This window comes from Ursus arctos, unplaced genomic scaffold (genome assembly GCF_023065955.2).
Source record: "Ursus arctos isolate Adak ecotype North America unplaced genomic scaffold, UrsArc2.0 scaffold_4, whole genome shotgun sequence".
Classification (NCBI taxonomy): Eukaryota; Metazoa; Chordata; class Mammalia; order Carnivora; family Ursidae; genus Ursus; species Ursus arctos.
In genome coordinates, this window is record NW_026623056.1 from 55,534,074 (window position 1) to 55,550,598 (window position 16,525).

Genomic DNA, 16,525 nt, shown 5'->3' on the forward strand with positions numbered 1-16,525 from the left:
TTCTATATTGATACAGAGAATTTATTAAATGAGCATAGGAGGGAAAGCTTATTGTTAACCACAAGGTATTATTCAAATTTAGCATTTGTTGCTATTGCTACTAAAAATAAATCAGACTAAGAAGAATTTTATACATATTTATCTTTTTCCATGATTGGCAAACAACATGGAGTAACTCTGGCTTTAAATGAAACACAAACAAACAAATAAACATTGTACCCACTTAAGGCGAGATTACAAACTGGCAAAATTACTGCAGAGTTGGAGGCAGGGTCAATGTGTATGTCATCACAAATTTTAAATTCAACATTATAGTTTCAAATTCTTTATATTCAATACTGGTGAAATGAATTCAAGTAGTAGCTCTTGTCCTATCTGTTGTCATAAATAAATTTTTTGTCACAATTTGTAATAATTTGAAATCCTTAGCTTATGAAAAACTAAATAGATTATAAAGTTAAGATAAAGAGCATAATACACTTGTGCCCGTGCTCACTGCAGAGAGCAATCATCTTTTTTAGATATTATCTTGGCAAATGTCTAGGGTAGGCATTCAACAAGTGCCCGTTGACTTGAACTGGATTACCTTTCTCCGAAATACATGTTATTCTTTTTTCTTGGGAGACTTTTTCCCTGTCTGTCTTCTGCAACCAGTAAACTTAGTTGAACATTCTGCTCAAGTGTGAAGTCCCTGGTGGAATATTTGGGAATGTTCTAGGCCAAGTTGGTCACTCCATGTTCTGTGGTCCTTCTACTTTTTAATTATCCTGAGTAGACTGGGATGTTCAGAGTAACTGGCTTGCTTATTTCATTTCTGCATTCCCAGAGTTTAAAACAGGAGTCTGACTTTCAAGCTCTCCTGCTTACAACAGCTTATTTCCCAGACATGTGTGTAGATTTGTAGAGAGACAATATAACCGCTTATGTTATGGACTTAGAGTGGTAGATTTTACTGAAGATATTTGATAATTTGGAGCATTTTTAAAAATACAGCTCATTTTTAGAAAATAATACACTGAACCTAGTTTTTCAGAATATACAAATACTAAGAATGAGCCAATATGTACCATGATAATAGCTATAAAAAATCATACTATTTTCTTATGCCTTCTTTCCCCTCATGCTATTTAACAATGCTGTTATTTCCATAATAGTAATAAATATAAGAATTACTGAATATCAAGTTTTTACAGTATCTATAAAATTATGAAAATACCTCAGGGTTTTGCATGGATTAAGTATTTTAGAGTCTGCAAAATTCTATAAAGATTTTCATTTGATTCCATAAACAAAATGCATCCTATATCAACTGTTTCAATGTTAATATTGTAGGTACTTTACCAACCTAAAAATATCACCAACATTTTAATAAATATTATTGTCTCTGAATATGAATATTACTCCATTCTTGTGCAGGATGAGGTAAGTACAATTTTTAAACATAAAAATTAATTATACATGGCTAAGACTCTTATGCTGACTGAAAATATATCATGTATTTTCCTGCGAGGTAAGTATGTCTATTTATGAGTTTACTCCAAAGACATCTTAATAAAACAAAAACAAAACATCAAAAGTAAAGAGGCCATGTTTAAAACTTAGAGCATGGCGGAAAGAATTAAAATTTTAAATGTTAGATCAAGAGCACAATGAGAATAAAATATTAACAGGAATAAAAGTCATACTCTTCAGGGGCACCCGGGTGGCTCAGTCGGTTAAGTGTCTTTGTGCTCTCTTTTGCTCTCTCTCTCTCAAATAAATACATAAAACCGTAAAAAAAGGTCATGCTATTCATTGCATTCTGTTTGTGAAATATCCCCAAGTTCGACATGCTAGGCCTGGTGGCAGATGGCTATTCTGTTGCCTTTTTTTTTTTTTTTCCTTCACAAATGGCAATGTCGTCTACATCGTCCCATGCAACTTACGGTCCAGTATGTGTAGGAGAAATTATAAAGTACCTGAGAGGGACATTTGATCTTCAATCCCATTTTTTACACATTCTTTACACATGTTGGGTAATTTTAGAACAAGCTCTCTCTACAGTAGCACCTCTGACATTTTAGAGCAGATTAATGCTTGTTGTGGGGGCTGCCCTGGGCAGATGTTTAGGAATATCCCTGGCCTTTACCCACTAGATAACATTAGCGTCCCTCCAATTGTGACAGCCAAAAATGTCTCCAGAAAATGCCAAATAGCCCCTAGGTGCAAAATTAGCCCTACTTGAAAACTATTGCTTTAGATGGTGTGTGACAAACTTTACTTAGCAAGGGAAAATAATTCAGATGAGGTCCAAGATTTATCTGGGAGTTTATGTAGACGAAGTGGCATTAACTTTTTTCTTTTTCCTTACTATTCACACCCTTTCTATGGATATTTTTATTTCTGTTCTATTCAAGTAAGGGTCAAGTTCATCAGAGCTAATTTTGACACCTGGGTTTTAGTAAATATAACAGTATCCCTTTGAGATGTTTCCCTCTATTTTTATTTTTTTTATGTTTTATATTTTTTTATTGTTCTATTTCATTTTCTCCTCTCTTCTTACCTTTCTACCTTTCTTTTCTTTTTTCTTTTTTGGAAAAGGGATAACTTCCTATAGCTAATGAAACTTTAATTAAGCACCAACTTCTTTATCTATGACCAAAGAGTTTAGTAAGAAACAAGTTTTTTACTCCCAGAGCAAACACTATCTATGGCTACAAAAACATAAATGTCATTGACATAGTGAGACACTGGGTACAAGTCCTTGAGGGACCAATGTGGTTCTCAAATATGGGTGAAAGAAGAACCCATACATTTTAATAAAGTCTTACTTCACAGTAAGGCTGTCTGCTTTCAGGCTGAACACCTGTAGATCTGAGACTATCAAAATAAAATAAAATGAATCTATAAGAGTCTGACGCACTAACTTTCCTACAAGGCATCCATTCTCGAATTTATTCATACTTCTGCTCCTGATTGATCACAGAAATTTCCCCTTTCCCCCTACTCCCCATCCCAATAAATTCAAGCTCATATTGTTGGACTTCTTTTCTATTTTTCAGGTTCAGAAATTGCTATCTCAGTTTTATATGTGGGAAACATTTTGAAACTTTAGATGCTTTTCAAATAACAAACACATCCTTCCATGGGCTACCCAAATATTTGGTTTCAATGAGACAAAAGGAGTCATCATTGGCATACTTCTTTCTGCCACAAACTATTCAAGTACAACGGTTATTAATGAGCTAAAATTTTGAAATCAGTTGACAATGTAAAGTTTGGCTGGTAAAATGCTACTAGGTACTTAGAGTACTCTAAAGCACAGCTAGTGACTATAAAGATGGTTTATGAAGATGTATTTTTACAATATACAAATACATTGAGCACATTTACTTAAGGTGGTCTCCATATCCACATGTAAGCACTCCAGATATTCATGTATTTGAGAAAAGTCTCCAGTTGCCTGGAGCAAGCTCAGAATCACAGCATATGGAGTATGTCTAAGACCTCAATTGCAGAGGGACCTCCATAACAAAATCAGAAGTTAATGCTTGTTCCCCATATTTAAAATGCCAAACCTAGGACCAGTTCCTCTCAGTGCTGAGGTCTCATCTATAACTGGGGTGCAGGGGAATTTATAGTCACTTGTTCCGTTCTTAAGTTTAGCAGAAATCGAGAGTCTTGGTTTCTGGTCTAGTTTTAGCATACTGTTTAATTTAGCCAAGTTCCTTTACTTCTCTGTGCAGCTATCTTGTCATTCGTAAACAGAGGATCATGGGGAATATCTCTAACAGCTGTGCTGGCCTATGAACCTTAGCTCCTTCAACTTTCAAATTTCTGTCTTAAACGTTCATACATATCAAGGATGCTGTTTTCAATATTCATTATTTTGGACTCTAAAAGCTGATCCTAAATTTGGATCTACTTATCTATTGGGTGTCATATCTGGATTTACTTCTATAGAATTCTTACAAAAAATTTAAAAGAGAAGAATAAAATGGTGCAAGTAAAGATACTAGGGAGTCTCTGGGCAGAGGTATTACATAATTGCTACACTCAAATCCAGGATTAGTTGAAGTAGTCCAAAACCTTGTTCACTTTGTCCAGAAATAGCAGTTGGAGTAAACCTATTCTCAAAAGATCCTGCAATTCAGTTCTCTAAGCTTAATGAATTTAGACAGTTCAAATGAGACTTTTGGCTTAAAGCCTGTATTTTTCAGGCACTCAGCTAAAGTCAGCTCTTTCACTCTGGGTTAGGGGGCTTCAAGTCTTGATTTCTAAAGAAAAGGAGTATAATTGCTAAACTCTCTGGACATTAAGGCATAATATCTCATATCTGCCCCAATTTTTCTCTAATTATATACACAAATCTCTCCCTGCTGATTTCGTAAATGCTTCGCTGATCCACAGTTCACATTGCCTGCCCGTGAGCTCTGTCACGTCATACTTAGAGTGACAAAGGACTTTGGAGAGTTTATCTTAGCAAACCCTAAGTAATTGAGTGTTTAACCTGGAGGCAAATATTGGCTTCTCAGGTTAAAAGTGGAACCATAGAGATAAATCATTTGACTCGAGGATTTAGCATCTATCTATTGTCAGGGACTAAACTTCATTCACTGTAGACAACAGTAGACAACAAGGTGAAGGGCAAGCCAGGAAGACTCCCAGGGGAAGCATCTGTTCTAATCCCCAGTAGTTCAAATCTAAAAGCCATTGAGAGAATTGTTCCAGCAGATGTTGATTGCCACAAGAGATCAGAGACAGATGATCTCTTAGGTAGCAAAAGCCTATCCCTTGAACTTTTGAAACGTTTCAACATTGTGTGAAATGCTTAAGAATTTCTTAAAATACAGAAAAATCTTCACCTTGCATTCTGAGTCACTCTATCGCTATCCAGGTAATGCAATACAAATAAATAACTTTTCTGTTCCTTTCTGTTAGTTTCAAATTAGGTCATCTGATGTATAATGTTTATCTTCAACAAAAACAATGCAAACATTAATGGATAAGACTGAGGATATTTCAGAGTGCAGTGCAGTTTTAAATGGTAAACTTTTGTGTTTTATACATACTCAACCCTAATTTTTTTAAAAGATTGAAGAAATTCATTTGAAAGTGTGTATTTTTAGCACTCTGAACACAGTTTTCCAAAGAAGCAATGTTATAAGTAAATAAATCAAAAAGATTTATTCAGTATGTAATTGCAGTAGAAATAGAAATATTAGGTTCATTCTAGTAAGTGACCAAAAAAGTGCAAAACTTGAGTAAGCTTGATTTGTTTAATATTGACGATAGAAAAATAAGGAAAGATGAAGTGATAGGTTGAGAATCTCATAAATACCCCAAAAAACAATTCTGACTGGAATCACGACAACGGTTCCCTTATAGGTTTATGTTTAGTAAATACCACTTGAACTATGGGGCAATTCCAGAGCAGTGGCCAGCAAATGAAAAAGGAAAGTGTATTTGAACCATGACATACAGAATTACCATTGAAAAGGGGTTATACAACAAAAATGAGTCAAATTATTAATGATTCCAGACATGACTTAGGACGTCAAAACTGCGGTACTTCCCAATGCCAAAGGAATCTGGGCCTGGTCAAAGGCTTCGGGGCACTGGGAAAAGCTTCAGGCAATGTGTCATCACATATTTGAAAACGTGGGATATTCACAGTGAACTGGAAAGAATATCAGAAAGTGATTTTTCCTAAGCTTCCTGGCTCACCAACATCACAGACTAGACCAGTCACTATGAGCCTGATGTTTAGTCTGAGTTAAATCATTAATCTGACTACTTAATTTGTCTTCTTGCAAAGTGAGCCTGTTGGAATTAGAACAATGATTAAAATTAATTTATTAAATTGAAAAGATAGTTAAAGCAAAATAAATCTGGTTAATTAACTTTGATATTTATATTATTTGTTCCTCCACTTTCACCAATTCGCTGCTCTAACGTCATTTTAGCAGGGAAACGCTCTTAATCTTCCTCACTGAAATAACATCCTCCCCCACTACCCACATTCTTCATCTTACTTCTCTGAATTGCTATACACTTGCTTGTTTATTACCTGAATTCCCACACCAGAATGTAAACTCATAAGGTCAGGGCTTTGTTTTATTTACTGCTGAGTCCTTTGGCCCTAGAACAGTGCCTGGTATATCATAGGCACTCAAATATTGACTGAATGAATGAGGCACTTTGGAGAAAATTGTTTCTGCCAAAGACTATGTAATATTTTACAGACAACCTCCATACTACTATCTTCCACTCCGAAATTATAGCTGTGATTTTTTCCCCCAAATAATTCTGGATAGATTATTTTCATGTGTTAAAATGTTTATGGTATCTATCTCTCTGAATTGGGTGACTAGAAAGTCACCCAATTAAATCTCTCATTAAATATTGATGCAACATTGACGACTGAGATTACGACATCTTCTAGCATGTTCTGATTTTTGAATATATGGCTTTACTTTGTGAAGCTACCTAAGACATATCCATACTCATCCTAAGAGAGTAGGGAATAAACTCATGACTGATATTATTTATTTTGGTTCATATATCAAAGGTTAAGATATATGAAGGCCACTGATTAGATATTTATGTGTTACTTTTTTTTTCACTCATGTGTAAAGGACATATGATATATATTACTTATCAAAATAATGTAATTTTCTTTTTATATCACACTGGTTCTTGGTATTCGTAGTTTTTAGTCCTTGACTACCGAATAAAGGCTCATGTTTTCTATTATTTATGTCCTTAGAGCGGAGTTCTCCTGAACAGCAGCATTTAACTACTTAGCTTTTAACCACTTGCTTTAGCCACTTTTTTTTTCTTTCTTATCTTGCAAATGAAATTAGGTAAAATAACTGTAGTAGAAGATTTCTGGCATCAAGTTGGCGGAATTATAGAGGAAAAAAATCAAATAAATTATTATGTAAAATAAAATTTCTTTCTCCTTCACTTAACACACAATGCCTGTGATAACTTTTTATTTGCTTTTATCTTCTAAAATTAAATAGATGTTGATGGGCTGTAAAGGAAACTTTACAGAAACTTCTTATCCAATATAACAATTTAACTGCAGGGGAGCCTGGGTGGCTCAGCTGGTTAAGCATCTGCCCTCAGTTCAGATCATGATCCCAGGGTTCTGGGATCCAGTCCCACATTGAGTCCTGAGGGGGGGGAGGGGCTGCTCAGTGGGGAGCCTGCTTCTCCCTCTGCCTGCCACTCTCCCTCTCCTGCTCTCTCTCTCTAATAAAGAAATAAAATCTTTAAAAAAATCGAATTGCTAATGATCAGTATGCATCTTTAGGACAGAAATAAAAAGGAAAAAAATTTAAAAATGAAGAATATAACCAAAAACAAATCATCTGGCTCTCTCAAATTTCCCAAATCAGTTTATGTGGTAATTATATCCCTAAAATCTGGGGACTTGAGACTTGGATTGCCTTCATATAATACAGCATATAAATTAGATAAATCCCATATTTTCTCTAACTTGATCCTGTTAAATGGTAAATGGAGCACCATTATGGTGAAATTTTGGATCCCATCTATTTGAACATAGGAATATAAGAATGTTCATATGCACAGATGCATCATGCACATAAAAATGCTAACCATTTAAAATGAAATTTGTAAGGAAAAAGACTAAAAAATAATTTGGTGGTAAATAGTTTTTACCAATAATTCTATGGTTCTCTTAAAATGAAATAAATTGGTAATTCAGTGTAAAGAAAAAAATAGGCAACATGCCATAACTGTGCTCTGAATTCATATGATGGGAAACCAAAGAGAGGCAATTCATTTTTTGTTTTTTCTCAACAACAAAAAGTTTCTGATGGTTTAAGTTTGCAGAGCTAACTGCTCCATCCCAAATAAAATCCAAAGCCTTTCAAGATGATTTGCAGCCTTTTGTGTGCAGCTGCTGTTATGCATTCCAGGCCTTTCTTTAAAACATGCTGTATCATATAATACTATAAGTCAAGACTTTATATCACTTGATAAAAACTAAAATATTCATTTAGTTTTTAAGGTACGTTTTCCTGACATAGTACCTATAACAGTGGTTCTCAAAGTGTCATCCGTGCATTTCTGGGTGTCCCCCAAGAACATTTCAGAGGGTCCACAAGACTGAATGATTTTCATAACACTAAAATAACTACACCTTTCTTACTCTCAAATCTCATGTGTATAGTGGAATTTTACAAAGGTTACAGGATGCATAATCACATCGTATAATGGAAAGTGTCAATGTTGGGAATTTCCACATAACTCAGTAACTCAGTAGTAAGAAATGAGAAGAAATAACTATAAGTGAGTACTGAAAAAATTCTGATTTCCGACTCAATACTCTTATAAAAAAGGGAAAACATACAAAAGTGTATATTATGATCTGAGTTGACCCTCTTGTTTCAAGAAATCCTGTTGGGACATAAGGCAGGAAAACCTGTGATACACTTGAGACGGTATTAAAGCAACATGGGAAAATGTATAAGTTGTTTCAAGTTTCAAGGTTCAGAGTTTCCTCAACTCTTCTGGCATTCCCTCCAGTTAAAAAAAAAAAAACATACAGAATCAGTTGATATAAATTCTCTTCCACTCTTCTACCTTGCCTGCCGATCACAAAGATGTTTTTAACATGAGATCAGCAGACATCCTATATTCATTCAGTGGCATTGAACCAAGCACCTCTCATGATTCCTTAGTGCAATTACCCTCTACCCAAAGGCAGGAACTTTCCGAGGAGCAGTCGGGGAACCGGCTTAGTGCGTTGAGGCACTGAAGGCTAATTTCTGAATCCAAGTGACTCTAGGTGATATGTGTTAAATGTGACTAAAGTAATGTGATTGACTTTTTTTTTCTTTTTTTTTTTAAAGATTTTATTTATTTATTTGACAGAGAGACAGCCAGCGAGAGAGGGAACACAAGCAGGGGGAGTGGGAGAGGAAGAAGCAGCCTCCCAGCGGGGCCCAGAGTTCCATGCAGGGCTGGATCCCAGAACGCTGGGATCACGCCCTGAGCCGAAGGCAGACGCTTAACCGCTGTGCCACCCAGGCGCCCCTATGACTAGCTTTTTATTTGTTATTTTATTTTATTTTATAATATTTTTTATTATATTGTTAGTCACCATATAGTACATCCCTAGTTTTTGACGTAAAGTTCCATGATTCATTACTTGCGTATAACACCCAGTGCACTGCGCAATACGTGCCCTCCTTACTACCCATCACCAGCCTATCCCATTCCCCCACTCCCCTCCCCTCTGAAGCCCTCAGTTTGTTTCCCAGAGTCCATAGTCTGTCATGGCAGACTGTGACTGGCTTTTTAAAGCAGATTCACCAGAATGTGTTATCCAACAAGAATGCTGTGGCACACTCTTTTAAATGGTGAACATGTTTTTCTGAAGTACCCATAATTTATAGGATGCTTAATCAAATAAAGAAAGTGGGTGTCAGCTGAAAAATACTGGCTTTGGTTAAAAAAAAAAAACCCTGGACTTTATTATATAACAATGTACTACTTTTCTTATTTATTAACTATAAGCTTATTGAGACCAGAGATTTCTACCTCAGAATACTTCCCAAAATACTATATGCTTAAATAATTTTGAATGATGATATCCTTCACAATCCAATTTTCAAAATAATTTCAAAAAAGGATTCCCCAAAACATTTTGTACAATAGCAGTGTTCCTATAATAAGTACTAATTCCTGAGAATTAGAATGGCAACACTCACTTAATTGTTTCAGTGTGTTTGTTTAAAAAAAAAATAGCAGTCCTGTTACTTTAAACCGTACCTCATAGTTTAGGGTAAATTATAAAATTGTTGTACCAAACAAGGATTATTACAGGAGATTAAATTAAAGATTACTAAATTATTCTAGAAATGTGGATGCAAATTACAGCTTCTCAGAAGGAAGTTAGGACCCCCACAGATATTTTGAGAAGTTTTGAGAAAATACAAGGCTGAACATTGAATAATTCTAAACAGCTATTTATTGGCAGTTAATAAGCCAATTGGCTGATGCAGTTTTTAAGAATCTTCTGAGAATTAGGGGCGCCTGGGTGGCACAGCGGTTAAAGCGTCTGCCTTCGGCTCAGGGCGTGATCCTGGCGTTCCGGGTTCGAGCCCCACGTCAGGCTCCTCCTCTATGAGCCTGCTTCTTCCTCTCCCACTCCCCCTGCTTGTGTTCCCTCTCTCGCTGGCTGTCTCTATTTCTGTTGAATAAATAAATAAAAAATCTTTAAAAAAAAAAAAAAAAAAAAGAATCTTCTGAGAATGAAAAATGCAGAGGGCCTGTTGCACTTTTATTTCACAAATGATAATGAGGAATTTTGACAGAGCAACAACTTTTTTTTTTTCTACCAGGGTCAAGAAATGGTCTTCGGTACCCCTTGGTCCTTACAAAGTAACAATCATTATAAATGAACCTATGAAAGTTAACCCAATATATTCTCCAGAGAGCAGATGATCCAGATTTGGATGAATCTTCCAAGTCCCTACAAGAAAAATCATTCCTTAGAGTATCCTAGAAATCAAGACTAATATTGAAAAAAAAATGCTTTAGTTTAAAAATGGGATATGGCACAGAACCTGACTAAATTACCAGAAATCTAATATTCAAATAAAGTCCTTTTAATCAAGTACTTTTTATTAAAACTGGAAGTATTTCTTACATATATTTAGTGATGTAACAACAAGGACAACGCCTGCCAAGAACGATACTTTCCGTGCAGCGTGTTAAAAGCTCATATAGTAGCAGAAGGTTATGAAGGATATCTTTAGAATGCGGAGTAGCAATGAGCAGAATAAAAACATTCCTCAATACTATAAATACGTTATCATCTGTTGCATATGTTGTCTCATGGGATGATAATTTATAGTCAGACAAATAATGCTTTGCTGCAGAATGTTGGCTAATTTTCCTGGAGATCAGAGAAGGAACAAAAGGGACACTAAAAAGCACTATCCACGTATTTACCCAGGTTTTGCAATTTCTTCAAGTTTTCAGAGCTTTATAGTCATAGTCACTGTTATAAATTTAATTCAACTAGATATAAAATTTTATTTTATTTCTCTGGCTCTTAACTTAGTGAACTGTATTCCCAAGAACAGCAACATTTTAACACAGGACATATTTTAAGAAAATACTTAACTGTATGAACAGTGAATGCACTACAGAGTCTAGCTGGAAATGGGAAACGCAAACTAGATGTAACATATAAAGCGTCAGGAGAGTTCCAACTTTCATCTCAAGTCATCTAGGAATATCTCTGGGACACTGTGCTTCTGAATTTCTGGTTCTATCCCTGTGGCTTTATTTGTAGATGAAACTCAGTCTGGCAAATTGGGCTCTTTCTCAGAATGTGAGATAGATGCCACATGGCACATTTGGTCGTTGATAATAGAATTGTTGAAGTTGATGATTTTAGGACAGTATGAGGGTTTTTTTATATTAATAGTAACCTTTTATTTATTTTTTTGAAAGATTGTATTTATTTGACATAGAGGAGAGAGAGAGGGAGAGAGATCAAGCACAAGCAGGGGGAGCAGCAGCGGGAGAGGGAGAACGCTCCCCACTGAGCAGGGAGCCTGATGCGGGGCTCCAATAGCAGGACCCTGGGATCGTGACCTAAGCTGAGGCAGACACTTAATCGACTGAGCCACCCAGGTGCTCCAGTAATAACCTTTTAGAAACATGAAGAAAACAACAGAAGTTGACATTTAAAAACTGCCCATTCTCTTGGCTGGTGTATGGGGGAACAGCCTCCTTTATACATTGCCACTAGAGGTGAAATTCTGTAACAAACTATATACAAAACAATTGGGTAATTCATGTACAAAAATCATGCACATATCTGCACACATTTTGACTCAACAATTTTAATTCTAGAAATTTATCCTGAGGAAATAATCATGGCCAGATCTTAACCATTTATCAGGATTGTATCAAAGTAATGTTAGGAATATCAAAACTTTGGAATTTGCCTAATTAATAGTGCATTGGATAAATAAGTAATGTATATGAATAAAGTGGAGTACAATACATTGTTTAATGATATTGTTAAAATTTATCATTTAGAAAATGCTACATTTTATATTTTAAGATAAAATAGATTACAAAACTACATTGAGTTTGCATAAGAAGAAAATAAATGGATTGATAAGTGGATATAAGTTTATGTATCAATACATATAATATGATCCCATTTTGTAACTATATACATAATTGGTAATTACAATTGGTTACCTTTGGTAGTATCATTAATAATGATCATTATATGTTTACTTTCTAAAATTGTCTGCCATGAAAAAAGAATTCTATAAAGAAATGTCCTTTCAAAGAAATCTGCCAATAAATATATGAAGAAATAATCAAATGCATTTTGAATCAAATTAATACAAATTAAAACAATTAGATACAATTTCTCAAAACTAATAAATACAAAAATGATAGCATCTATTTTTATCAGTATGTAGGTAAGTGTGCTTTTAAAATAGGCACAGAAAATCCACTTTTGACTCAGAAAATCCACTTTTAGGGTTATATCATAAGGAAATTATCAGACTCATACAGTTATGAATGCAGATGGATCATTATTCATTTGTATAAAATATTGAAAAGCTAGCATTTGATGAAGTACAACATCCATTCATGATAAAAACCCTCTGCAAAATAGATTTAGAGAGAACATCCATCAACATAACAAAGGTATAATATGAAAAACCCACAGCCAACAGCATACTTAGTGGTGAAGAACTGAGAGCTTTTCTCCTAAGGTCAGATACTACTAGACAAGCATGTCTACTTTCACCACTTTAATTGAACATAGTACCAGAAGCAATTAGACAACATAAAGAGATAAAAGGCATCCAAATAAAGAAGAAGTAAACTCACTATTTGCAGATGGCATGGGACTATATATAGATAACCCGAAAGACTTCACCAAAAATCTACTAGAACTGATAAATGAATTCAGTAAGGTCACAGGATGCAAAATGAATGTACAGAAATCTGTTGCATTTCTATATACCAGTAATGAAACAGCAGAAAGAGAAATTAAGAAAACAATACAATATACAATTGCACCTAAACCAATAAAATATCTAGGAATAAACTTAACCAGAGAGGTGGAAGACCTGTGCTCTGAAAACTATAAAGCACTGATGAAAGAAATTCAAGACAATGTAAAGAAATGAAAGACATTCAATGCTCATGGATTGAAAGAACAAATATTGTTAAAATGTCCACACTACCCAAAGCAATCTACACATTTAATGCAATCCCTATCAAAGTACCAACAGCGTTTTTCACAGAACTAGAACCAACAATCCTAAAATTTGTATGGAACCACAAAAGACCCCAAAAAGTCCAGACAATCTTGAAAAAAAAAAATGGAGGTATCACAATGCCAGATGTCGAGTTATATTACAAAGCAGTGGTAATTAAATGGTAATGGTACTGGTATAAAAATAGACATATAGATCAATGGAACAGAACAGAAAACCCAAAAATAAACCTGCAATCATATTTTGACAAAGGAGAAATGAATATAAATAGGAAACTGATAGTCTCTTCTACAAATGGTGTTGGGAAAACTGGACAGCCATATACAAAAGAATGAAACCAAAAAACATTCTTTCATCATACACAAAAATAAACTCAAAATGGTTTAAAGATCTAAATGTAAGACCTGGAATCATAAAAATCCTTTAAGGGAGCATAGGCAGTAATCTCTCTGTCATCAGCGTTAGCAACATTTTTCTAGATATGTCTCCTGAGATGAGAAAGAAAAGCAAAAATGAACTGTTGGGATTACATCAAAACAAAAAGTTTCTGCACAACGAAGAAAACAATGAACAAAACTAAAAGGCAACCTATTGAATAGAAGATATTTGCAAATGACATATCCCATAAGGGAATAGTGTTCAAAATATTTAAAGAACTAATGCAACTTAAGACAAAAAAAAATAATCCAATTAAAAATGGGCAGAAGACATGAACAGACATTTCTTCAAAGAAGACATACAGATGGCCAACAGACACATGAAAAGATGCTCGACATCACTAATCATTAGCGAAATGCAAATCAAAACTACAATGAGATACCACCTCACACCTGTCAGAAAGGCTAAAAGAAACAACACAAGAAACAAGAAGTGTTGGCAAGGATGTGGAGAAGAAGGAACCCTTGTTCACTGTTGGTGGGAATGCAAACTGGTGCAGCCACTGTGGAAAACAGTATGGAGGTTCCTCAAAAAATTAAAAATAGAACTACCCTATGATCCAGTAATCATACTACTGGGTATATACCCCCAAAACACAAAACACTAATTCAAAGTGATACATGCAGCCCTATGTTTATTGTAACATTATTTACAATAGTCAAACTGTGGAAGCAACCCAAATGTCCACTGATAGATGAATGGATAAGGAAGAAGTGGTACACCACACACACACACACACACACACACACACACACACACACACAGAAGAATATTTTTCAGCCATGAAATGAATGAAATCTTGCCATTTGCAGCAACAGGGGTAGAATTAGAAAGCACAATGTTAAGTGAAATAAGTCAGTCAGAGAAAAACAAATACCATATGATCTCACTCATATGTGGAATTTAAGAAACAAAACAAACAAGCAAAGAAAAAAAAAAGAGAGAGAAAGAGACAAATCAAGAAACAGACTCTTAACTATAGAGAACAAACTGATGGTTACAAGAGGGTACCTGGGTGAGATGGGGATTAAAGAGTACACTTATCATAATGAAAAAAAAAATAAAAATAATAGAATATTATTTCTATTCTATTCTATTTCTATCTAAAATTCAGGTTCAAAACCAGACCTTTCCTGATCAAAAAGAAAGAAAAGCTAGATATAATAATAATTTGTCCAACAATTAGAGATTGATTTTAAAAAATGGTACAACCAGATAACAGAATAGATAAAACTGCTAAAAATGAAAACTTGAAGATTATTTAATGACAATGAAATATATTCAACAGGTATATTGCTAAGAGAAAAACAGGTTATACAGTGATATTATGAATAATCCTATTCTAATTATGTATTGATGCATAGGTGTGTATAATAGGTATGCAGAAACAATCTTGAAGAATCGACTGACAAAGTTACAAATGTTCTCTGTGGGTGGCATGATTATGGATGACTTTTCTCCTTTTTATTGCTTTGCTTTGAAATTTTTATAACATGAGCATGTGTTGCTTAGGTAAACATGAATTTTAAAATGCTTTAAAATTATGTCTAGTTGGATGGAGGTACTGGGAATTTATCCAATCTGTTTACTAAAGGTGGTTCAACCACGATGTAAAAATGGGTAAATATAAAAATCCCAAGACTTCAGACATGCGAGAACCATGCTGCTTTGTGGCGGAAACATTAAACCGATGTATGACACTTCAGAATTACCATCATCACCCACCTTATAAACAGTGACCATCTATTTTCCCAGAAGAAGTAACAGTAGTTAAATATTAAAGGATACATTTCCTTTAGGAGAAGATATAATTGACAAAGCACTGAGAGACGTGATTTCTATTTATTTGCAAGTCAACATAACACAGGGTGGAAAACAAAGATAAAAATGGAAAAAAAAAAAGAAAAAGTGACTCACTCTTGTTGTATAAGCAGCTTCTGGATCATCCTCTAGAACACGTGAAAGTCCAAAATCAGAAACCTTACACACCAAATTACTGTTGATCAAAATGTTACGAGCAGCAAGGTCCCGGTGAACATAACCCATATCTGAGAGGTACTTCATGCCAGATGCTATCCCTCGAAGCATCCCCACTAGCTGGATGACCGTAAACTGGGCATCGTGTTTCTGAGAAGTATTTCAAATACACAATTAAGATGTGTTGCTTTCTTTTAAAGATATATCTTGGCTAAAATTTCACATACTGAACTGTAAAAAGACTGACTATATACATTTTAGTTCTAAGCACTGCAGCCTAACAAGATACATGAATAAATAGATACAAGGCTAAAACGAAATAGCACAGTAGCTGCATTACTAAATACTGATTACAAGAAGTACGCTAATATTCTTTGACTTCAGGTTCAAAACCAGACCTTTCCTGGTCTTTTTGTGACATACAAACCCCTCAGAAATTTTCAGTTCAAGAACAAAATGAAATGAATCCTGTGGCTATTTTAGTTTTACATATCTTTTTGATTAAATGTCCCTTCTTCCTTCTGGTTTTCCAGATGTTTTATTAATTGCTTCAATGAAGGTGGATGTTAAATGTTTAAATATCATCATAAATAAATAGTTCAGAATTAGTAAAAAATATTTACTGAATATTTGTTTTTCTGCTCAATCTTGAGTTACAGGTCATAAAATGGAAAACAATAAAACACAAAGCCAGAGTTCTGTATTTAGAAAAGCTTCCATTTACTTGGATTTAAATAAAAATAAATGATTTATATGATAAACAGGTAAATAAATACACACATACATACATATGTACATATGTGCATAAATGCATGTATAGATAGATA

The 16,525-nt window shown here is 34.5% G+C and overlaps 1 protein-coding gene across 3 annotated transcripts in view; it reads right to left on the minus strand.

The window, feature by feature from the left end:
- Positions 1 to 16,525, minus strand: part of EPHA3 (EPH receptor A3) — a 348,397-nt gene that overhangs the window by 28,753 nt on the left and 303,119 nt on the right. For all 3 annotated transcript variants that reach the window (XM_044381195.3, XM_026490828.4, XM_044381192.3), the window contains one exon: positions 15,639 to 15,848. In XM_044381195.3, the coding sequence (XP_044237130.1) occupies positions 15,639 to 15,848 (210 nt within the window). The remainder of the gene's footprint in view (positions 1 to 15,638; positions 15,849 to 16,525) is intronic.